Raw genomic sequence first — 27,867 nt, 5'->3', positions numbered from 1 at the left:
AATTATAAACAAATATACTTTGTAATATGGCCTGACAGACTGCTTTCCTCCAAAATTGCTTTTTGCTTATAATGATATATCATTGGATTAAAATTTAACACATCCATTACAGTGGCTCACTCAATGATGACGTACACTTGAAATCTACTATACCAGCACAGTGGTTTCCCAAATTTTATTTTTTAAACATACTTAATTCTTTGTTTGTCATCTGTATACTATTTTAATTTTAGACTTAATGTAGCAATGAATTAAAGATATTACAATAACATATGTTTTTATTTTTTTAATTTTTATTTAAAAAATGTTTTCCATTCATCAATTGTTAAAGATGTTTTTTCTATTAATTTGTATCTAGTTATACTTTTATAGAAGTTACCATTTAAATTTCTCAATATTTTTTAATGTAATAAAGAAAAAAACAATTGTGATCAAGTGGATAACGCTCTGCAGTACATTAGGTATCAAGTGGACCTCGGATACAGAGTAGTAGGTCACAATGTAATGGATGTGTTAAATTTGAATACAAGGTAGGTATCATCATACCTAAATAATGAATACAAAAAACGATTCTTAATGGAGATGATTTATCAGCCTAGAACATATTTTCCACTGGGTGGGGAAAATGGTGGTTTATGTCTTAATGAACTCAATACTTCAAAATGAAATTATGTACAGAAAATACCAATTTAAACAACTGGTGTATTTTTCAAGTTTCTACGACTAATCATTTTTAACTATAACAAAAATCTAAAATTATTTATTAGTAAATCGTTATTTTACTTCTCAATTTTGGATTTCGTAAACATTTAAACATAAGATAAAATTGTTTTAATTTGCCAATGCTCAATTTCTTTTATAGTTATTGTAAACCAAATTTTTGGAAAATCTTGTATTAAATTTTCAACTTTTATCTACTTAGTCATCAGAAACTACTCTTGAAGTTTTAAATAGAATCATTATTATAAATTATGGTTTACACACACAAAAACACACATTATTGTACAATCAATCACTTCGTTCAGAATCTAAAAAAAATTAAATCAACCTATTGTTTAATAGTAATAATAAAATAAATATTGACTTAAATAGCAGTATAAAAATTGTATTATACAATTTAATATACACCATAGTTTATGAGATCTTCATTAAAATGTATATTTATATGTAATATAGTTAGATGTGTGCATATATTATGTGTGTAAGTGCCTGTATTTATAACATTAAAAAAACCTGTAAAGGGTGATCATTTTTAACATCAGACCATATATAGTATCGGGTTTCTATATATCAACGAAAAAGTTTCATAGTCATTTATTTATTTATTTTTTTTAAATTACTGCAATATTTCATTACTCTAATAATGAAGGTAATTCCCAAAAGTACTTCTTTTGAATAGCAATTTGACTCCGGTTGTCTTGTTAAGAACATTAGATGAAAAATATCTTTATATTTTATAGATCTACTTATGATACCTACATATATAATATATATTATAATAAATATTTATGTTTTTTACTGCGACTTGAGCTGAGTACCTATCTAATTTAATATAATTATTCTTTATAATACAATATATAGTAATAATATTTTATAATTATATTTGTCCTTAAAATATGCTTTGAAGAATTAAACAGTACTATACTAGTGTAGTAAAATTTAGTAGGTATTATTTAGAACTTTCTGGTAACACAGATACTTTTGAGACATTAGATCGCGTATAACTTTATGATATTACTTGATTATCGTTAGTATTTATTGTTTATTACATAATATATAATAATAACTTAATATAATTTAGGAAGAATAGATGCATTAATGTAGCAATTTTTATTTTAAATCTTTAAAATTATTCATAAATATTTTTTAAAAACACTAAAAGTTTTCAAAATTTCAAAATTGTGATTTACATGCTATGTATGTATTGGCTCAATGAAATATCAAATACCAGATCTAGGTATTTCAAATTAAAACTTGTAAATAATTTAGTTTTTATATTATTTAATATTAGTGAATAATTTAACAAGCAATTATAAAAGTAATTATTTAATTTACTGTCGGCCAATGATCTAAATGTCATCGCAGTTGTTACGAATAAATTATATGTGCCATGAAATACCTGCATTCTTCATACATACTTTATTTCAAGATGTAAAATATTCGAAGTGCAAAATGTAAAATTACATATTAATATAATTTATACTTGGAATAATATTTTTTTTAAATATACACAAAGAATTTTCGTAGTAAAAAGTTTTGTATTTGTTTTTAATAATTCCAAAGAAATACAAAAATATTATTATTTTTTTTTTTTAATTTTTACATAAAATTGTATTGTATATTATTATTATAATAAATGTACACAATATTTTTTCAAAAATATATTTTCTTAGGACGATTTTTAAGGTTTTAATTTTTCAATAACAGTCAAAACAATATTTTTAAAAATTAAAAAAAATTTTATAAACTTTCATAAATAAACATCGAATTCCGAACATTTAATGTTGTGAGAAGAGGAATATATTGATAGTTGGCACATTATAGTAGTTTGCACAAGATAATATCTCTGCCTGAAGTTCTGAAACTTAAAATTATTTTCTAAATAATTATACTTAGTTTGATCTTTGATAGTTGTAGAAAATAATTTTCTATAAAAAATGTTAGCTATTCTCAAGGTTTTATAATTTATTTACATGAGTAATAGGATGACATTAATGATTAAAACAAATCAATAATGATGAGTAAATTAGTTTTAAATTTATTAAAAGTTTAAAAAATATATCCTCTGACATCATTTGTATGTTAAACAGCTGGGTACATAACATATTATATTATATTACCTATAGTATATAGACAATAATATATACATAATATTATATTATAATATGGTATCGTATGGTGAAATGTGTGAATTTTGTCTATTGATTATTCACCTAAGTACATTTGTACACATACTTTTAATTAAAATATGTATATTTCACTTTATTATTTTATTTTGCAGAATTGGGTCATTTTTTTTCTGATAAATAAATAATGACATTTTCACAAGTATTATCTAATGCTTTAAAACAACTCATATTATTTAGTCGTATATTCAATTTACTTTAAACAATTTAAAAAATAGCTATTGTTTTATTTCTTTTATATTCTATACTCTATAACGTTAATAAAGATAGTAGTTGCTATGTTATAGGTACAACTTAGTTAATAGTGCTAATAAGTAAATATATATTATATGTATATTAGATTTTGAGCGGAGTGATGAATGTAGTGATTTTATACTGTTGTGTGGTTTTTTTTTTTGTGTCTGTGTACACGAGAACGTGTCGAAATAATGCTTTAATTTTCAACTTTAGTAGCTTTTCCGGTTTGAAAGTGAATCTAGTTGGTGCATTGGGGAAGTCTTTTTTTGAAATTCCCAATAATTTTCAAAAGTACCGAAATAAACCAAAAAAAAATTAAGGAAAAACGGGAATTTTTGCGCAAAACCAGTTTTCGAATCGATTTTTTTTTATATGGTTGTAATTCAAAAACTTATCACTGTAAATACTTGAAATTGGATGCATACTTCATATGTATTTATTAGTTTATTATAATTATATATCCCTCCGGACCAAGTAAACTACATGCATAAAACATAGCTTTACAACTTAAGTTCACTACTATTACATTTTGTATCAAATTAAAAATAAGATTTGCCAGCTAAACGCTATCTATATCCATAGATAATAAATTCTAAGCTACACAGTTCATAATTGTATTTAACACAATGGATATAATTAAGAAATAATAGTTATAACAAAGTGATACATATATTATAATACAAAGTATACTATAAGTAGTAACTACTAACTAAAAGTTGATATTATTAAAAGTGATAATTGTAAATAATATAATAGCAGAAGTTAGCTCTTATAAAACCATGTTTACAACTGCGTTGGAGTGGTTAGGTTAAGTATATGGGTAGACAGTATTGGAATGGACTATATGGAAACTTTTAGTCAAGGGACATGATATATGTTAATAATTTTTTTTTTTAATTTAGAGGTCTCTTTTAGTAATAATATGATCAACGAACTACGGAATACGGACTAGCATAAATATTTTAAAACTTTGGTGTATTATGTATCGTATTTTAACACTTTTCCTGATAATTCGAAAAAAAGTTTTTTACGGGGAAAATCCAATTTTCTTATTTGGGTTTTAATTTTAGAATGAATAATCAAAGATATTTTAAATTATTGATTAATATGTTTTATTTAATTTTTAAAATACGTTTTATTGAGCTATTATCATATTATAGACATTTTACATTTGACATTTTGATGTTGTTTTGTAATAGTATTAAATTATACAGAAAAAATATTCAAAAATATAATTTATGTAAATTTATTCTTATCGGGAAAACGAGTGTTTACATTTAAAAGAATTATTTATATAATATTATATTTATTTATTAATTATTTAATACTTCTAGTTATAATACATACGAGCTACTATGTTAATTTTACCATTTTACCTAACTTTGGGAAACCATATGTTTTATTGTTTTATTGATATCTAATAATAACTAATGGTTATAAATATATTTTGGTGTAGGTATCCATTTTTTTATGTTCATTTAATATTTTATTATGATTAAATAACTAATAAAAATAGCTTATTAGGTATTATTACCAACCCTACCCAAATACGTAGTATATAATAAGAAATATATAATTTATTTATGCTTAGGTAAAATATAGCAGTTATATTCATATATTATGTTTTTTATTTCAACGAAATATATTAATTGTGTCCCTTTATTGAAGCTTGGTTTTAGTTATAATATGTTTTTTCAATGTTTTTATATCATTTCAAGTACAACCAACGTTAAAAATACTATTATTTTCAACTTTTATATTTTTTTCAAGCTGTTCTTTCTTGCAATGTAAAAACATAGTCATAATATTCGTGGTGAGTCTTAATACAATATTCTTGATTTCCCACTGAAATTTTACTATTAAAATTCAAATTGTATTTACAAAATTGGTTTATTATTTATAAATATTTTTTTATTGATGTAAATTGAAATTTATTAATACCTGTTTAACAAAAACACAGAAAATTAAAATTTATTAGTAATATTATTTTCATATATTAGGTGGTTATTACTTTTTGTTTAATAATTATTAATAAAAACACTAAAAATATAGTTTTCAGTTAAATTATAATTTATATTACCAATGATAGTTGTTATTATGTTTGCCTAATGCCTAGTTTCTCATTATCTGCAATTTTATTCGATATTATACGGATTATTTACATAATATCGTACGTATCAATATAATAATATTGTAGATGAGAAGATGAAATGATTATTATTAGTAATAAGTAGCATAACTAGTAAAACTTAAACTTACTTTAGTGGAATTGAGTGTATACTATATAAACATTATATTATACTCCTGACTGTTTCCTGAAGTCTTGAACCACCCTGATGCTAAGTTAACCACTGGACATGAGATTGATTATTATTCGTAGATAATGTATAATAGTACACGTGTAATAGAAAATATAATTACTATACTATATAAGGTTTTGTTTCTAAGCCATTGTTGGAAATGACAATATTTTACGAAAATAACATAATTTATAGTTGTTTTATTGCGTATTTTTAGGTGATAATTTAATATTATTTTATAATCATAATTACCTACCCATTAATAATATTGAATGATAATTAGAGTTATTATTAAATGAGATAGCCTCTTTTAAAACTTGCTGTTATAAGTAGAATATTAAATTCTATTTATATAATCAACTCTTCACAATTCAGAATTATAATTATCCTATTTCTATCAAATGTACACTTTAAAGCTCGTATAATTATTAATTGCACTAGAAATCAAATTACCGATAATTAGAAACTACAATAAATTCAAAAACAATATTATCACTGTAATGTGTAAACAATAAAATACCATTTAAACGATTGTCACAATCTTGCTAAGCTCGTGTACAAATACGACTCTTTCATTTTGCTTTTACACTTAGAATTGTGCAAAACAGCAAATCTCTTCACTAGTCGAAATAATTGAAATAAATCAGTTCACCATTTGTTGTTCAGTTTTTATATACTTCGGTTATAATAAATGTTGACGGGTTTATGGCTAAGTCACTTGTCACATTTTAATTTGTAGAGTTATTCGTTCTTTTATTGACCTAAATTTTGATTTCAATGCAAGTTATATTTATGAAAGTTAAAATTACACATTTACAATGACAAAAAAAATTAATTTTTCATTTTATTAATAAAAATCACTTTGTAATTAAAATATCAAAAGAAAAGTTACCTAGAAATATATTATATTTTGTTGGTCTATAATACAAGTATTATTTTACATTTATTATATTTGTCGACAGTCAGTATACATTTAACGACGTAAATGTCATTTCATTTTATAGTTTAATTCTAACTGTTTATTTTCATAATATTATCTTACATTCCTGCCTAGTACCTATACATATTATATTATAATATTATATACAATATACAATACACAATACACAATACACAATACACATAATGTTTGTATATGTTATATTGATTTAAACCACACTGCAAAAAAATTTCCAAAATATTTACAATACAACTTAAATAAGTATAGCACTGCTGTAGAATATAGATACAATAGTATGTACTTTAGTGGTGTACATTTTAATAATATTAGTGTATCGTCTACAGTGCACGTGCGTGTGTGTAGGTGGACATATTAAATGTAACTAGATTTATAGCTGTCGACTTGTCGTTATCAGGAATTTAAGTATTATTTTTATTATATTTAATATTATTCACGTAATAATATACTGCTGTATAAATACGCGGGTTATTTCAAGTGTAAGATTTACGTACGTGATCGTATGACATGATTAAAGGACATGCTGACGTCAATCGTCCTTGTCAGACAGGAGAATACAGAAAACGGAGGATACGAAGTACCTATTATTTAGGTACAAACTACAAAGAGATTTTAATATCTATTATAATATATATTATGTGTCATTATAATTATGCGATTAGCAACGAGGAGAAAGATAGAGAAAATAGAAATAGATACTCAGCGACAACCCTATATTTTTGGTCGTTTCTTTCATAAAAGTCTGTACGTCATCGATTTCCTAGTATACAGTATCTATGTAACAACAATTTTCTGAATCGTCACTAAGTGGGTGACAAGACAACGCTACGGCGGGTTGATAAAACTATTATTATAGGTAATTGATCTATACCGGAGGTCTTATTTAGAAATATTTAATAGATAAGGGGTGTGGGCTATAAAATAAATTGATGATAAACATATTTTTGTAGAATCATGTAGATATAAAAATAAATCCAAACACACCTTATATGACATATTATTATTTAAAACAAAACAAACATCTTATCATTAATTCTAATTTGTTTGGAGTCACACTAAATTCGTTAGTTACTTATCTATTTTAAAATGTGTGCAATACCTATGGACACTGGATAGTAATGCTAGACTAGAACGTATACTACTCCATTCTATTTAATTATTTCACTAAAATAGTATAATATTAGATGAATGAAAAAAATGTTTTTACAATTGTTTCATAAAGTTAATAGGTCTTAAAATGTTTGACAAGGTGATCATCACGGGAGGAGGGGGTATTTAAACCCGGTTGACCCCATCTATTACAACATAAATAAATATACTGGTATTCACAGTTCGGCGTCACATGTAATATCATACATTAAACTTCAACACTAATTCAAAAATTATAATAATATAATATTATGATTTAACTACTCATTTACAAATTGTATATGCCCACAGCAACAATATATCAGATCCCAAAACTATCCTTGTTAATAACATCGAATAATAATAATAATGAAATCCAATTAATATAATTTATATTATTGTAATTTAGACCCTTGCCGTCCATTTGCGATTACGATTTAAGATAGTTCCTAAGACACTATGTCATTAGTCCGATCATGTCACTGAGTCACTAAATAATCTTGATATAGATGATATCAATCATTACTCAGTGCCAGTAGGCATGCAAAATAACCATGAACATATAATATGATAACGTTATAAATTAAAATCAATATCTAATAAGTAGAGGTATTATTTAATATCAATATTTCCACGAAACAATAAATTGTTTAATATATTTTTATTTTTTTTTTTTATTGAAACATAAGATGAATTATTGCTTGTAAGTAATTACTGTAATAGTGTAATGAATATTGTGAAATAAAATTATAACTATAATACTTACCAAGACCCATCAATGTAGGTTTACATTACTTCGTAACAAACATGTTGTAACGTCTTATCGGGTTACCGAAACATTTTTATCTTTTTTTTAACTATGTATAATATTATACTCGTATAATATACTTATGCACAAAAGTTTTTTAGTGGTTCGATCAGGTGATAGAATTGCATTTATATGTACATTAAATTGTGGTGCAATAATTATGTTTATAATTATTTACTATTCCTCCGACTGCATAAAAAAATAATTAATTTAATGGGCTAATAATCGTGAATTACTAAATCATGTTTTAGATAATATTGTCATAGCATATTGATTTTATTAAAATGCTTAGTGATAACAAAAAAACCCGGAATTACAGCCTAATTTTATCGATTCTATATGATTTTTCTACTTGGTTAATTTCTGTGACAGACAATATATAAAACAAATTTTGGTTTGCAACTGTTAAATAAATTTAATTGTAATTCATTGGAATAATGCTAATAATTTTGATAAACTTATAGAAATAATATTGAAATCCCATCAAAAAAATGTTAATGTTGTGTACATTTCAACTTTAACGGACATTTGAGCTTTATTAATTGAACAATACATTTATCGTTAAATAGTAACTAGGACTAGCTGATAACTATTACTCGCATTTCAGACAAACGTTTCATACGGATGCATCCCATAATATTTTCAAATTTTTTTTTTTTTTAGTTCAAACATAGATAACTTATCTTTCACAAAAGTGAACTTTGTTATTCTCAACTAGCCGTGTCGTATCGTTTGGTGTATTCAATATGCAGGTAACATATACATAATGCTTGTAAGTAGTAATAATTTGCCAACAGGCAACAAGTTGCATATTATATTCGACGCTATACTAAAATATACGACATGGCGAGTTGTGAACACAGCTGTATTGCTGACGTGCTATACGCCTAATTAAACGTGGTCCCCTGGTTTAATTGTAATGATATGCTATTTCGTTTTAACCGTTTAAACGTTACAGATAGAACCACTAAAAAGTATAATTAAATTAAATTAAACAACGCCCAGGTTTATTTCCGTATCATTAACATAATGTGTCGTGACGTTCACCATAATATTTTATTTTTATTGCGAGTACCTATAGGTACCTAAATAATTTCGTATTATAATGTCTAATGATAAAAAATTATTTTGTTACTGTATTTATTGTTGTTGAGGGACGTAGTAAGTAAGTACTCAGTTATGTATAATATATCTATTATTGGCGAGCACACGTTTTTCTTTGGAATTTCCGAGAGGACAGATTACCTTTATAATAATATGTACGTTGGAGTCGCACTCTCATTTATAATATTGTTATTAATATTACCAATTTTTATATTCTTTATCAATCAAAAATACCTGCAATCTACTAGTCAGTCCCTGAAATTCAGTTATGTCAACCGAAATTTTTGTGTCTGTAATGATAAACGTTTATTCAGCTTTATAATTAATATTTTAACTATAGTTGTTTAAACTATAACCTAACGACGCCGACAGTAAAATGTCGAAATTGTATCAGCTGACAGCTCATGTATCTAAAATCACTCAATAGTATTAGTTAAAAGATCATTTATTTTTGAAAATCCACTAATAGCAAATATCAAACGGTTAAAATCATAATTCTTAATACAATATAACGATTTTTTTCTGCGTAAACATTGTATTCTTTACGCCGTAGCCGTTGACACGAAGGTAAACGACTATACTCGTGTATTCTTAACTATCAGCCACAAACATATCAAAAAAAACATTCAAAGTATGTCTGATCGAAAAATATTCATAATCCTAATGATTTTGTTTTAATGAGCTTCTTAGTTCTTGCCAGGCTTGAGTTCAGGCTCGTTGAGTATTTGAACAAAAATATGTGTGCTGTTATTTACATTTAGATATTTATACTCTATAGTCTATAGTAATCTTCTAATTTAATCACATTATACGTAGATCGTAGGGCATTTGTTTTTGATGTAAAATTACTCTATTGACTGGAAATTTATTTGCACAAATATTATTTATGTACAAAAATAGCTTTCAAAATTTGAATATATATTTTTATAGAACGTAAAAAATGTAATGTATTTATTATAAATAATGCACGGTAGTGAGACATTTTGGAAACGGTTTCTGAAAATAATATATACTATACGGTATTGCGACTTGCTATGGTTATAACAGAATTTTTTTTAATGTATTTATTATACCTATTTATAATGAGTCGAAGTATATCATATTATTATAAGTTAGATAATTTTAGAACATAATAAATCTCTATAATATATGATAATTCAACTTTTTATAACTTTTATAAATGTGTAATATATATACGATATAATATGCTTTTTTTTAAAACTAAGAATTATGATTTTATAACGATATTGTCATATTTCCTATTTTAGTATACCTATACCTTTTATTATTTATTTTTGTTTAGAGACACGACCAGTAGCAAATCAAATTATAACTATTTCGAATCTACGCTTATAAAAGTCAATTAAATATTCTATAATCAAATTCGTATTTAATTTGCGATGACAATCATGAAAATATTTTGTTTTTAATTTTTATTCGATAATAATAATATTATAACAATAATTATATGATTTATGAGCGGAAACTCCATTAAACTGATTACTCATCGAAACTAGATGTTATTTTAATCGAATCCGAGATTCATATTTTAGTGAATTTTAATAAGCACGGAGTGGGTTAGTTATCTGATTTTAATTAACTCGGAACTGTACATAATTAAAATAGTTTTTAATAGCTTAGCCGTCGTACTCGTACATAATACATAAGTTCCATCGTTCCGAGTACATGTTTACTAAATCGATTTTTTTTTTCATTTAACGCTGGATATTATTATTATTATATTATTATTATTATTATTATCATTTTTTTTTATTTCTATCTTATCAGAGTAATAGCATAAGAACCGTTTTTGTAAATCTAAAAAAATCAATTTACCGTTTGTTCCTTTTTTTTATCATCGTTTATGAACCAAAAATGAACTACCAATCTGCCAATAAATCACAAACGTTACTTGAAAAATACATTTGTTTTATACACTTGTATCAAGATTTCAAGATAATAATATTTATTTCAGTTGGTACGTAACCTATCTGTCTTTTTTTTATTATCCAAGTCCCGAAATTCTTAACTATACGAGTCGTAACTTCGTATATTAATTACTGCCAATTAAAAAAAAACGCGTGCCTATGTATTTTTATTTTCATATTGTTTAAAATAAAATAATGAGATAGGTAGTATATACAACACTTTGGTAATTAGTATTATGTTAACACTTAAATAGAATATAATTATTATTATACAAACGAACTGATTAACGTATCGTTGATTTATTTTTCTATGTTATATACTCTTTATAGCGTTTTTATTATATGGTCTTTCAAATATTTTTAATAAGAAATTCTTGTACGATCCGTTTCATGTTTAGAACTATTTTTGAGATTTTAAAATAAATATTAATATTTTTTTTTTATAGATGAAAATACAATAATTATAAAAAATAAAAACACATATAAAGAACATGTTCCAATGTTCCATGTATAAAGTTTTTGGGACGAGGTATTATATTTTTCTATCAATACGTAACATAATATTATTATGTTTTGAACTTTTTTCTCTCTATATTCGTATTTTAATTTTTGTGTATATGAAATTGAAAGTTAAAAACACAAATTTAAAATTAATTTTTGCTCTTTAACGTTAAATTAAAATATTATTTGTAATATATTCAATATTCATATACTACTATACCTACCGTAATATTTTTTTTTGTATTTTACCTTCTGAGAAATATAATATATTTCCATTTTATACGACAATGGATTAAATAAAAATATTTTTTGAAGTAATATAAGTAATAAATAATTTATATATTAGAACTATTGAGTTGGAAGTGATAAATTTGTTATAAATAATATTATTATATATTCCTTGCTTTTTTCTATCTGAGCTGTCCAATGGGTAATGAAAAAAAAAACACCTTGGTCAGTTGGTTCACTCAGTATACATTATAACGTAACGTATCTTATGTAGTTGACATATTATGTATTATTTATTCATTGATTTTTTAAATTTGAAATACAAATTAAATTATTTTTATATCTATTATAAAAATATGAAAATGAAAACCAATGTAAACCTTTGAGGCCTATATTCTCGGAAACTACTGAACCGATCATTAAGATTTTTTTTTTTTTTTTTAATTGAAGAGCTCATTGCGGAGAAGGTTTATGGCATTTGATCGTTTCTCTAACTTAATAAACAAAGGAGTTATCAATTATTATTATAAATAATAGCCTGTTACGTAGACTATTATTATTATTATTATTTTATTTTCAGTGACCATAGTAACAATTTTTTATAATTATTATTTATTGTCCCCGTTTTTGTAACATTTTTCACTGATTAATCGCTCCTAAAGAGAAGATACTTATGTAAATGTAATAATATGTAATGTAATGACATCACTGTCTAGCAAGAAATAAGTTATATTAAGGTCACTATTGGTTATTATTGAATATAATAGTTGTAGACCTGTTGTTATATTTTGTCAAAACCATAACAACAAAAATAAGAATTAGCAAAATAAGTCAATGTCCACAGTAAATCTCAAAAGTCAAAATCACAGCAATAGACTAACATGACAATATGAAAACCACGAGATGGAACATTACCTATTGTATTTTATTCACTGTAGTAAAAAAAAAATTGATATAACTTTGAAACTCAAGGGTTACATAATTATAAACTTACGTATACATCTTGCGGGGTCCGCAATCCACCCGTGGTGGATTGCCTACATGGTAATATACTGCTCGCATGATCATAAGAGTATCACGGGCAACGCCAAGCAGAATGACAATAATATTATTACTTGATTAACTCACTGACTGATAAACGTAGAGCCTGAACAATGATAGATCGATGCTTGCAATTTACACGGTTCATTCGTAAAGTCGTACCACAAATTAAGTGTGCAATAAGAACGTATTTTACAAAATTCGAATTTTAAAGTGGTGCTTGAACAAGTTTTTTGAGAATCAAAATGGTTAATGAAAATGTCTTAGTGAATCATATTATAGAATTAGAATTTTTAACGGGCAACGAAGTGCACGGGGTCAGCTAGTAAATAATATTTTCCAAAATTTAAAAAAGCTAAATAAACGCAGGAGTTGTTTATTTTTCTTAAATTTTAGATTATAAGTACTTATATTTTGATTCATTAGTCATTACCTGTATAATTAATCACACCATTTCTAAGTTTAGATAATTAATTAATGATTTAAATTAAAATAATTGTTTAAAATCCACTTTAGTACAGCCAGTTTTCATCAATAAAATAATAATATAAAGTCGACCCTTATATTATTTCCAAACGTGAACACTGAACAGTTTAAAACTTCCTTCAATACAGTATTGTAGCTATTTTGCCTATACGATTCGCCATGTAACAAATAATAACGATAAAATGTAGAGGTTTCTCTACAACAATGAATTAATGTCACCATTGGCATACACTTGAAGTGTGGTAAAAAGGAAAAGTTTATCCTTAGTTTTTTATCACAATAAAACAATGGTTATTTTATACATATTTTTTTAAAAACATCAACTATAACTTTTTTATAATGTGTTCTATTCTGCGAAATAATTTTCCTATTTTTCAAAATAATAACCATTTGGTATCACAATTGAAAATAATCAACCTATCATTTTATTGACTAGTATACAACTGCAATAAATGTTAGAAATCTAATAATTTTTCAGATATCTAAAGATCAATGCTATAACAGATATTGATGTTCGACATATAATGTATAATTATAATCATAGCTATATAATTTATTTATAATTGCACATGACGGATCACGGATACCATCAAGTACAAATAATGATAAATCTGTATCTTATAATAATTAATAACTATAGTAAATACTATTTTATTATAGCTAATATTGTTTAGTGGCTATTCGAACGTCAATACCATTATTGATTAACTAAAAAAATGTGTATTTAGAAAAAAATGGCAAGCACACATCTACACGCGGTTACACGGGTAAATGTTTACAGTGCTGTATAATTTAATCAATTATTTCTTTTTAAATTGTTTTCATGTTATTAAAATTATTTTCTTATATCGAAATAACTCTCTTTAAAAATTCTATTTGGCCGCTTAGAACAGTGTGATGCGTATTTTTATAATTTATGTCATTTCAATATATTATAACAATTCAAAACAATTGATACAAAGTTTCTCATAGAGAAAATAAAACTATCACGGTCTGAACCATCACGAGTTAATAATCGTTTTTCCAATGCAGTAGTTAATCATTATCATTGCTTTTAAATTAATAACACAAACGTATCACACCCAACCTAACTTCATTATTCTGATACCTATCAGCATTATTTTATCTACTCTTGTAAAAATAATGGTTTTGTAATCGATTAATGTAAATTCTCTCAATATTGATATTGATTTCAAAATTGTATAAGATAAATATGCATAATTTATACATAAGTTCTATAATATTATATTAAACATATTTTGACAAACCTAGCTAAATTATAAATATTTTATTATGAATAAAATTAATATTTTATGATTATTATTATTTTTAATTTTACTATACCTACGTAGCTTATAATTTTTCATGTAGGTATTACTGTATTTAAAAGCAAACTGGTAATAATAATTTTTATGTGGAAATATTGTCAAACTATAAAGTGAGCGTTTTCATAGCGCGTACATTATAATTATTATTATTTATTCTATTTTGACCTTATCTTATCATGATCTCGTCAAAAATGGATTTCTTAGATTTTCAAACAACTTAAAGAAAAACAAACTATTGTTGGAGCAATTTTAGTAATTATCATTTCAATATTCTCTTCATCTACTCTCATTGCCACTCACTCTCTTTCATACACGCTCACTATTGTCGTTCAAAGAAACCTTTGTCGATGTGTTGATTTTGGAAAACAATAATGGTTTTAGAACAACAAAACCTACATAGCTAGGTCGTCTCGTCACCAGAAAACTTGCTTTGTTACGTCTCTCTTACCGATATCGATTTTTGACAAATATTACTGGCGACCTTTGGTTGTGAGAGGTGTGGGGTTAACCCTTCGGTACGGCGAATATCATCGTATAGGAAGGTGCTACTCGTTGAGACCAAAATACCGTTATTTAATTATCCGTTTGACGTCGTGGAATACGCGTGCACAAAGGCAGTGTAGGGTATGATATATATATATTTGTACATCTATAGTATAATAATAATAATATAGTACATAAACTGTATTTAAGATGGCTGCACCTGTTTAAGACAACCCTGAATGTACGATAAACGGCAAAGGAATTAATCCTACTCGAATACTCGATGTTTAGTTTCGCTTTGTCGTTGAACGGGTATATATATATATTCATAAAGAGATGCCGGATGTATATGATTATATAATATAATAGGTGGACTTCCCGGGGGGAAGCTCCGAGGGGCTAGTATGTCATACAATAAGCGAATCTCGATTCCTTCCCATACATACCTGCTCGTTAAAAGGCGTACCGGGTTCCTCTCTTGATGTTTGCAGATAAACCCACACGTTTACTCATACCCGATTCCTTCCCAAAATAAATTTTATTCACACGACCCCAATATATATCATGTATTGAATTTTTCTACAATTCAAGCTATACTACGTATGACAAAATAAATGGGTACATCAGTTAAAATAAAAGAAGGAACAAATATAAAAACAAAATACTACCGGCAGAAAATTAAAATTAGTATATAAGAGGTGAATTATAAAGATTAGAGTTTGTGAACTTTGTATCGCACAAAAACACGCTGTTTTAATTTTTTTTTTTTTTTTTTTTTTTAATATAACTTTAATAACAGTAAGACAAAAATACGTGATGGCTTAAAAAATGGTAATTGGGAAAAAATGGGAACGGTAAACATTTTATGTACCTACCTACTTATCTGAAGCATGCTAACATACTATGGTGAAAATTATCTTCAATAACTTACTTACCTAATGACTATTAGTTAACATTATTACCTAACTGTACTTCTATAATGATAATCTTTTCTTTTCTCTAACATATAATTAGTAATCAATATGCTCAGCCGTTGTCAAATCATTAATACTAAAAGGAAATTTAAATGTCTAAAATTAAAAGATCATTATAATATGGGGATACAATTTTTCATTTTTTAAATGCAAATGAGTCATCAATAAGAAAATGTTAAATCACTGAGAATAATTAATTTAGTGAGTTTATTAGGAACAATATTATTAAACGTTGACTTAAACCTAAAAGTATAAATAAGAATGTGACTGACTTTAAAACCTGTATTAAATTTACTGATGAGTAAGTACTAAGTAATAATACAACCATCAACTATATTTATTTTTTAAATTCGATTGGATGATACGATTTTCGTGTTGGTTTGATATTCGATATAACTTCATATGCAATATGAGTGACCAATGCCCATTAAATTAGTATTCATCATCAAAGTTATTACAGCTCAATTAATTTATCAATATACAATATGATAATAATAAAATATATCTAAAATAATATTTTATTAATATCGTGTACAATGTATGCATATTATTCACTGTCTTTTTTCTAATTTTTAATTTCAGAATATACTGTTCTATTACGACTATGAAAGCTGTAATAAGCCGTCTGGAGTAATACTGTTGGAGGGCAGTTACTGCTCGAAATTAGATTTTTCTAGCGGTACGTCGAAAGTCACTGGGAAAATTCACCCGGAAAATGAGGTTAACTATATATAATTTTTTTATTATTATCAAAAGACCATGGCTTACTCACTATTTGTGATTTGTGATTTTCCCAGCACTGTTTTGTCATTTCATACAACCATCCTCAAATGCGGCAGTACGAGTTCCGTGCTTCGTCAGATACGGCTTGCAAGACTTGGGTGAACGCTTTGAAGCAAGCCAGGTATACAGTTACTTTTACTTGCTTATAATACACTAATGCAGTGGCGTTATTTGGAGGGGATTGTTAGGTGGACATTTTTCTATGTCAGATTTTTCCCAAGCAGATATACCAGTTTTTGGTGATAAGACCTTCCTATTATTATTATATTGGAGAAATGTAACTCATATTCATGAGGAATTAAATTTTCAAGTATTTTGATTTGGCTAAAAAATTTTTATTAATATTTATAAGAAAAAAATAAAACAAAAAAAAATATTTCAAAACCCTATAAAAAGCCTTAAAATTAAATTGTGTAAAGATAATGCCAATCTAAATAATTGATGAACATTTCAAGTATTTATAGTAACACTATACACAATTTTCTTACAAATTCTCAATATAAAATTTCATAATCTCGGCATAACGTGAATCACTGTATTCATGTTTATTATTATATATAAATATGGGTAGTAGGGTACATTTACAATTATTTTTTATGAAAGAGTAGTACGATCGGAATAATATCATTATTACATAGAATTACATACATATAACATTTTATTTCTAAAACTATATTTGTTTTATTATAATGCCAGTATCAACTATCAGCACAGTATAAATTTTAAAAACAAAACAACCACTCTTTAATGTATCTATTATTTCCAAAGTACCTTTAAAATAATTTAAGATTTTTACATATCCAGCAGTTACTGATTATAATAGTTTTCTTTGGTATAAGTTTTAAATTTATTTAGTCTAATATAAAATTACATCACCGCGAAGTACCTGGTATTATATTTGATTTAGACATCCCACATTTTTTCTCAAAAACTGTACAAAAATTATACTTATCAAGTGTATATTTTATACATAATATATAAAATACTGTAAGAGAGTAATTATATTGAGATAAAAATGTATGTAACTGTATATTAGCACGTGAAAGAAGCAAATGGTATTTTTCAATTATACCATGGGCTAGTTTAAACTTGTCCGCCCTCCTATCAAAAATGAACGACGTCATTGTAATTATATCATGTTAATCATGTTATAAAGACCAAAACATATTGCTTTACGAGTATGTTCATTATAATATCGTCAATTTTCATCATTTTAGTTTCAATAAATTGCTGCTACAAAAAGAAGAGCTCGAACAACGGCACTTGCATTTGCTCCAGGTCGTCGAGAGTGAAATGACTGCAAAATGGCAATACGCCCAACAGGTCGATGAATCGGCTTCAGAAATCAAGAAACTACGCGCAGAAGTAAAATATAATATTACAAACAAATTATTATTCCCCTGTAGTTTGTAAATAGTGACGTGCCCAACGTAATGATTGCATCTCCATTTCATCTTACCGATACAGTTAAAAATGTAAAATATCAATATTAATCTTTTTGAATTTAAAAATTTCATAACACGTCACATTATTGATTTTAGCATAATTTTTCTATATAAGTTCATTGAAAAGATTCTGACTTTAATATTAAATATCAATCGACAACATTTTGAAAATCGTTGGTTTTCCTAAGTAGAGTATACTATTTATAATTTCACGTAAATTCGGGCTTTTTGTATCGTAGCGAACCCTGCAAGTAGATAATTTTGCTCAAATAAACAGTAGAATTGAACTTATGTAGATATAAGTGCATAACGTATTATATTTGTGTTATTATTAGAACGTGAGTAATAATTTGACTGCTGTAGTATTTCTTTAAAACTGTTACAGTTGCCACGAAAACAAAAAAAAAATAGTATCAAAATTATCCCTCAAAGCCTGAGAGTAAAACACCGATGAGTACCAATATTAATGTTCAAATCGTGTAAAACTAACGAGTTTATAATGTTTAAGCCCATGTTGTTATATTATTCAGAGAAGGCATTGACTGCGCATGTTATAATATGATACTTATAACTTGAATCCATTTCTATGATGTATACCTTCAAACGACAATGAAAGAAAAACCCCGTTCGATTTATCTTAAAAACGTTTATTATTGTTCTAAATGTTAACAATGGCGAAAGTGTTCAAAACACTAAACAATATTCAATATTCATCTATACATATTTCAAACGTAATACAGACTTTAAATGCTATTCGAGTATTTTATTAGGTAAGCCTCCAGTATATATTACCTTATATATAATTTGCTGTTCATCAAGTAACATTTTAAATAACTAAAAAAATACAACGAAAAATTGCTAAAACGTCTTACATCGACTTATATAGTTGACCTTGACTAAAATGCCGATCATATTATTATACATACCTAATAATATAATATTATAGTAAGTTATATTAAATCGACATCTCGCGATGTAACTGATTCTTTCACCTGTACGTCCCTGTATGTATAAAAGTTATATAGTCAGCAGTCAGATATTAAAATATCACTGGACACCGTACCTTTTGGGGTGCCGTTTTTATAATAGGTGTTAACATTAAAGAAGGAGCTGCGACCGTTAACATCGTATGGAGGGTCGAGCACTGGATCATTCGACGGTGGGACGACGGGCTCGTACTCGCGAAGACAATCTAAAGACAGCTTTATATTCTCGGACCCAACTACTTTCAACGTCCAGGACTCGATCGAAATGCGTAAGATCAAAAAAGTGCAGAGTTTCTTCAGAGGATGGTTGTGCAGAAGACGATGGAAACAAATCGTCGAACAGTACATCAAAAGTCCTCACGCCGAGAGTATGCGCAAAAGAAACAGGTGTGTGCTGCATTAACTATATTTATTATAATATTAAATAAACCTCTTTATAATTACAAATACTATACCTAATCAAAATAAATATAGAAACAAGATTCTGGTATAAATATAATATAAATTTATTGCAAAATTATACCAACCCTCTCCTTGAAAATACCAACTAATTTCATTCAAACGTCACATTGATTAGTAGGTATTGATTAATATTGAAACACTATTTAATATTTCATTAGATGCATTACATTTGTCGTGCCCTACATTACATAGTTATCAACATATTAAATTACTATTTATTCAACGGTTTGCGGTCAATAATGTACACTTTACATTATTAAATGCTATCCAATATTTAGATAAAATATCATTAAATTATAAGTATAAAACAACAGTTTTATTTTTTCAAACTTTACTGTGACCACCTTTGCTACTTTTTCTTTTTTATAATCCAAAGTAATTTGATATAGTTTTAATATTATTTTAATATTTTAGTAAAATATATATATTATTTGGATTTTGTTTTAATACAATTATTCTATTGATTTTATAATTGTAATTGTATTACACCATTATAGAAGTCTAAAATCGAAATAAGTACAAGAAAAAGCTTACTTTTTAAATATTTTAGTTTTTGAATAGGGATTTAAATATTTTTTTTCTATAAAAATAATATTAAGAACATATTTTTAAACGTTTTTTTACAATTACCTACTATACTCGGTAAACGAATAATGAGCTGTTAAATGATGATATTTTATTGTTTAAAAGATTTTTGTAACATTATACGATTATAAATATTGTTTAAAATTACAAAAAGTTTATTATTAAAGTATAATAAACTATAAATATTTGGAACTATTCAGAAAATTCTAAATAAAACACTCTTAAAAAAAAAAAAAAAAATACAACATATCTCCAAAAATGTATTGTCTTTTGTTTTTCTATTCAACTGTCAAATCAAATTAAATATGTACCGCAATGTGGTGTACATTATTTTTATAATTGAGCAATATCGATCGAAAGCATGTAATTTTATATTAAAACTTATATGAATATGATATATTTAGGTTTACAGTTTATCTCTAAATCGTTCAATCGTGTGACTAAAAATTATCGTAGGTAGATATTCAAAATACATACAAAATATATTATTTTTATGCACAATACAAGACGGCGGCAAATGCCGGTAAACTTATTTTTTTACGTGATCGTTGTCTAAGCAAAATACATATTTTGCACGATAGTCATATAATTTATGCAAACACATGTTTACTCTTACATAATCGTCACAACTATTTCGAGTGTGGTTTTTTTACTTTATACATACCGTGTTACCGTGCACCGATTTACAACTAACACAACATTAAGTTACAACACAATAACAACAATAACAACATAACATTATTATAGTCGCTTATCATTGTTGTACACACGACGTGGTTTACTGTATTTATGACACTAATGATGATGATGATTATGATGTTAATAATAATGATAGAATCGAGTGCTTGAAGTTACATAATTATTATGCATTTATGCTCGTTTATAGTTATAATAATTTGAATTTTTTTTTTATTTTAAAATTGTCTTCAGCCTGGTTTTTCGCATGGTCGAAGCCGAGGAAGAGTACGTGAGCCAGTTGGAAGTGCTGGTCACGTGTTTCCTGCGCCCTTTGCGGATGGCAGCCAGCTCAAAAAAGCCACCGTGCTCTCACGAAGACATAAGTTCGATATTCCTGAATAGCGAGACGGTACTGTTTCTTCACCAGATATTCTACAAGGGGCTAACAACCAGAATGGAAAATTGGCCCACTTTAATCCTAAGTGAGTTTTATGTAAATCTTGAAATATTTAGCATGTTTATACTTAAAGTATATTACATCGATGCGGGTGACGAATACTGATGACTGACAAGCGTAACGACTTTGTTCAATGTAGCTTATTGCTTTTTTCATCACGGTGCAAATGTCACATATACTGTACATCTGTGTATATATATCTGAATAATCCATTACTGTAATTATTAGTGATTACTAATTTTTCATAATTTTTTTCTTTTTATATATTTTTATTAATATTTAAGATTAAAGCGTTCTAGTTCTTTTTGCGAAAATATCGAGCAGTGAGCTTTTACCGTCAATTATTGTTTCGTTTTAATACTCTCACGATATCCAGCAACTATTCACCAACGTTTTGTCTCCTTCATAATAATATTTAATTGAATAATTATTTAAGTCACTTGTGCGTTTTAATATTTAACTCGCAAATTTCGATTAACAGGCTGCTATAATGTACTATACAATCGTTAAGTGTGGTATGTTGACGATGACCTCAATAAGGAGAAAAAAAACTATGACTGAATTGTGTTATCGATAATGTTACACGTACATACCGATTTTCTTACATCCAAACACTAATAATAGTTACCTACTCGTTTTTTCCACTGCTGTGTTCCCAATATTATTCAATTACGTTAACACGCCTTCAGTAACATTGGTCTCTTGTTTCACAAAAACAATAGCATCCCGTAAAGTTTTTTTTTTGTTCCATCTTGATATTAATTTTTTCTCTTAGATTGGAAAAATATAGTAGGACTTCAGCGGCATCAAGTGGCAGTCACCATAGAAACAAACGCCTTTGCTGTATTCGCTTTGGTCTCCAGTAATCACTAAAAACTTTTCCGCACAAAACTTTACTCGGCCAAAATAAATTTGGCAAACGTATTACTTCTATCTCTTTCCCAGTCCATCTCTTCCTTATTTTCATTTATTTTCACTACAGAGTTATTTTCACGTTCTCTAACGCAATAATAATGTTTTATACTCGCTTCTATTACTGCTAGAATCAACTGAGATAATATTACATTATAAGGTCACTTGCGCGTGTGAGTGGAATTCTACATTTCATTTATTGATTCGTTGAACATTCCCAAAACCCGTAATACTATAAAATTAAAGATAGTCCGTGGCATATATTTTAGACATTTTAAAACTTAGCGAACTAAATTATACAGTACGGTCGACTGTCGGTATAACTATATCTAAAGTCATCTCAACTGCCGTTAAAATTTGTTTCAATTCCCGCGAGCTTCGAGTTTATATAGGTACCGAAAATCGAATGCGGTATTTTATTATGATGTTAAACTTAACTACAAGAATCATACGATTTTTATTTTTATTATATTTTTAGGTGATCTCTTTGACATACTACTGCCCATGCTGACAATCTACCAGGAATATGTAAGAAATCATCATTACAGTTTACAAGTTTTGACCGAATGCAAACAAAACCCTGCATTTGTTAACCTTTTGGAACGATTGGAAAATAAACCAGCATGTCATGCACGATCATTAGAAAACTTCCTAATAGTACCAATGCATCAGGTAAAACTTATGATTGATGTAAAATATTATAATATTGTTATTTAAGCAAAGGTTAGGTTAGGTTACGAAATTTTTACGAAATCGCATAGCGATAACTATTTATCCTTAAACGATTTTCAATGTTTGATATTATTTATTAAGTATAAGTCGTAGACAGGCATTTGAAATATTCGTTTTTGTTTAATTTTTTTTATATAAATATCGATAACATTTTTTTTGGCCAAATCAAAAATACTTAATACAATGTTCCTCATGAGTCGGTCTAATATTCATTCAAAAATTATAACAATATACATAATACATTAGGAACATTTTTTTTTATTAGCGTTTGAGTTGAAAATATAATACAATATTAATACAAATATTTTTCAAAAATTTGACTTACAATAACTATAAAAGAAGTTGAGGGTTGGCCAAGTAAAAAAATGTTATCATAAGTTTATTAAAAATAAAAATATTAAAAATTATACTTATTCTAGACTGACAAATCATCTTTGTTTTTAAATCGTTTTTCGTATATACAATGATACCTATCATTAGATTCAAATTTATACCATACCTACTCTATGGCTGAGGTCCATTCGATAGGTGAATATCGACTGTACAGTAGAGCGAAATCTAACCCACTTGACTACTTTTTTTTTTTTTTAATTATATGTTCATATCTAAATTTCAACAAATATATAATGAATAATAATATATTAATACTCGAACATTTTATGCAATTATTGTTTATAAACATATTGCAATTATTATACACGTAAACATAATAATATAATGACCTAGGTAAATAAATACGTTCAATATAATATGTCTACGATTTTCCGTTCAATAAATAACAACAAACAATAAAATTTCATAGTAAAAATACATAATATATAACAATATGTTCCTTCACTCAATAATTTCACACCACAATCAAACCAATTAATAACATATCTTAAAATACATACTCACAAGTGTCTAATATGACTGTATATTTCATTTATAGACATTTGAAATATTCATTTTTTAAAAATATCGAGTTAGTTTTATTGTGATATAAAAATTATAAGAATATATAGGCAATATTTTTTTTTTTACTTGTGTTTGAAGTTAAAATATTGACAAAATTTGTTAAAATCATAATCATTAATATTTGCAAATTATTTTGTTGCTAAAAATTTATAAAAGATGTTATATAGTTGTATAAGTAATTAAGAATTGAAAATTTAATCGTCTATAAATTTAATATACCTTAAAATTAAATTATGTACAGACAATTCAAATTTAAAGAACTGCAGGTGTATGTGTTTCGAGTTTCTAGTAATTTTTAGACTATGAAAAATTTAATATTATTTCACGGTAAATTTCATTTATTTCCAAAAAATTTAAACTTTAGACAAAATTTTTTTAATTGACCACCGCTCAACTTCTTTTATAATTATTGAAAGTCAATTTTATAGAAAATCTTGTATTAAATTTTTAATTCTTAGCTACCTACTTATACATTTTTTACTATAAAACAATTTGCGATTTTTAATTTTTTTTTTTTTTAACTGCAATAATACTTATAAGAAACTTTTTTTAACATTTTCAAGTTTTTTTTGCTATTCAAAATTTTTATATCGACATTTCAAAAAAAAAAAAAAAAAATACTTAGAAAAATCGAAAATATCAGTTGTTTATAAATAGTTCAAAAAATCGCGAATATTTATAAAATATTACACAATATTTTGTATTTAAATATTTATAAAAAAAAAAATTTAATTAAATTTATTTATTTATTTGTTTATTTTTTTTATATATATATATCTACGTTTTGAAAATTTGATACAAAATTTTCCATAAATAGTTCATTCTGAAACCATAAAATCTAAAAAATGTATACGGGCAATTTTTAAAGACATTTAATGTTTCAATTTGGATGAAATTATTTATTTAAATAAATAACAATATGTTAGGTAATTATTTTGTTATAATTTAAAAACATTATTCGTGGGTACTTGAATTTTTGTGTATTTTATATAATTAACAATTTTATTATATGCAATAGCATTTTTTATTTATTTTAAAACATATTGGTATTTTTGCTATTTTACGGTATTTACAGGAAAATGTTATTACATTTTGAGTTATATAAGTTAATATAATATGGTATACATATATGCATCATGTATATATTGTATATATTATTATACTAATTATATACTAATAATACAATAGAATACGAAAAATACTACTATTTTTTAATATAAAAACACAACTTGAATTCTAGTTCAATACATCTATTACAGTTATCTCTTTCAATAAGAATCGAGAAGTCGTAATACTACACTCGCAACTTATTGACAGTAGGTATAACAAGATAAATTTCTAAGTTGTTTATTGGTTAAAACCCATTTAAACTCAAACAATAAAATATAATATAGGTACATGTAATATGAATAACAATATACATAATACCATAGTATAACAAAATTGATTTTCATAAAAATAAACAAATAGGTATAAATTAAGCAAAAATACTTAAAAGCTGCTGTGACAGGATAGATGGTTAAAAATAAGAAGGAAAGAGAACCAATGGCATTCGCGAAAATTGAACTATTATGATCACCGGTAATCTATATTCACGTTACCACAGCCGGTCCTGGGTGATCGAGAATAGATAAAGTGTTGGGCAGACGGTTGATGGCGCGTGACGACCTTGACCGACTAGTGATGAAGAACTGACTGCAAGAACCTAATTAGTTAGACATACACAGAGGAAAAATGACATCGTCAAATCAGTGCCTACGAATATATTAAACGTCCTTCCTTATTGTCCTCAATCGTGGGTTCGTGTAGTGTGTACTATAATTTCTATGATAAAGCGATTAGTGATATAAGAATTTAAAAAATTAATATATTTTCTAATAATTTAAATATTATGGTATAAATACATATTTTTAACCAATATACAAAGGCCATTTTATATACCGCCAAGGCGTTGTAGAAAACGCAAAAATGTTATAGGTACATTGCCCGTTACATGTTCACTGAATAAACAATTATACATAATGTATGTAGGAATAATGTATCAACAAATTATAAATTATTTAAATTATTCGTTTGATTTTTTTTCCTTTACAGATTCCTAGATACATAATAACTCTTCATGAGATATTAGCACATACACCTCATGATCACGTGGAAAGAAAAAGTTTGCAAACAGCATGTCAAAAACTAGAAGACTTGAGCAGACAAATTCATGACGAAGTTAGCGAAACTGAAAATTTACGAAAAAACCTTTCCATCGAACGAATGATTATAGAAGGCTGTGATATTCTACTGGACGTCAATCAAATATTTGTCAGACAGGGTACTCTGGTACAAATGCCAATAGCTAGAAAAAAGAGCAGGATACCTCATTTCAAAACTGAAAAAGAAGCAATAAGACAATGCTTTCTATTTACAAACCATATGATAATTACAACTAGGTGAGTTCATAGCTTATACTTAAGGTTATAGGTGCGTGAAATTATTAATAGGCACACATGTTTGAACATATTAATTTGTTTTAGAACAACTAGTGGAAAATTACATTTGGCTCCCGAAGTCGGAAAAATATCTTTAGCGGATTGTCGTTTAATAGAGGACCCTAATGATAAAGAGGACGATAATAATAATCCAGGAGAATTAGAAATTCCTGATGGAAACAACGAAGGTATGTGAAATATATTTCAATCAAAGATATTTATGACAGTAAAGTTTTTTTTCAAAAGCTGACGATTCAGCGGGAACAAGTCATTCGAGTGATGTTGAGAATAGCGATTGTGAAGGCTTGAAATGTTCATCTAGCCCAAGTCCAAGTCCAAGTCCAAAACCACAAAATTATGATTTTCAACTTTGTGTTGATTGCAAATCGTCTACGCCTATTGCGGTTCATTTGTATGCACCTTCTTTACAAGAAAAAACCGCGTGGGTCAGTGATATTAGTCAAGTAAGTACAGATAACTTTAAGATTAGTAATTAAATACTAATAATAATAATAATAATTACAATTTTATGTTATTATTTATTCTATGAATATTAGTGTATTGAAAACTTAAGATTTGACGCGATGCTTCGAAACTCAATGTCAGATACATCTTCTGTGACAATGCCGAATTCAATGCGTGATCCAAAGCTTTTTAAAGATGACAAGGATATAAAATTTAGTAAATACTATAATTCTTGTAGGGTGCGTAAAATGTTCAATTTAAGAAAAATAATTTTTTTATACAAAATTGCCTTTTATATTTAGATTCCGCGTATTCACCATGCTACAAAAGAAAAACTTATATCTAGACTCGTGGATTTGAGATTTTTATCAATAGATTTTCTAAATACATTTCTTCTTACGTATAGAGTTTTTACTGATGGAGTTACTATCTTGGAAGCGTTAAAAAAGGTGTTTTATAACAATGAAGTTGACGCTTATGAAAATATCGGTCAACCTATGAATAACACGTAAATC

General features: G+C 26.4%; 1 protein-coding gene across 6 annotated transcripts in view; it reads left to right on the top strand.

Annotated features, from left to right (window-relative positions):
- The window catches only part of LOC114122985 (ras-specific guanine nucleotide-releasing factor 2-like), a 50,362-nt gene that overhangs the window by 10,728 nt on the left and 11,767 nt on the right, over positions 1-27,867 (top strand). For 5 of the 6 annotated variants that reach the window (XM_027985810.2, XM_027985811.2, XM_027985813.2 and 2 more), the window contains exons 3-13: positions 16,993-17,130; positions 17,208-17,314; positions 18,411-18,558; positions 19,728-20,011; positions 21,602-21,831; positions 23,197-23,390; positions 26,502-26,848; positions 26,933-27,075; positions 27,134-27,351; positions 27,445-27,591; positions 27,655-27,860. In XM_027985810.2, coding sequence (XP_027841611.2) covers positions 16,993-17,130; positions 17,208-17,314; positions 18,411-18,558; positions 19,728-20,011; positions 21,602-21,831; positions 23,197-23,390; positions 26,502-26,848; positions 26,933-27,075; positions 27,134-27,351; positions 27,445-27,591; positions 27,655-27,860 — 2,162 coding nt within the window. The remainder of the gene's footprint in view (positions 1-16,992; positions 17,131-17,207; positions 17,315-18,410; positions 18,559-19,727; positions 20,012-21,601; positions 21,832-23,196; positions 23,391-26,501; positions 26,849-26,932; positions 27,076-27,133; positions 27,352-27,444; positions 27,592-27,654; positions 27,861-27,867) is intronic. The other variant, XM_027985812.2, reaches the window with a different exon arrangement.

The sequence above is a fragment of the Aphis gossypii genome, chromosome 3 (assembly GCF_020184175.1).
Source record: "Aphis gossypii isolate Hap1 chromosome 3, ASM2018417v2, whole genome shotgun sequence".
In the NCBI taxonomy this organism is placed as follows: Eukaryota; Metazoa; Arthropoda; class Insecta; order Hemiptera; family Aphididae; genus Aphis; species Aphis gossypii.
This window is presented reverse-complemented; position numbering and strand designations above follow the sequence as displayed.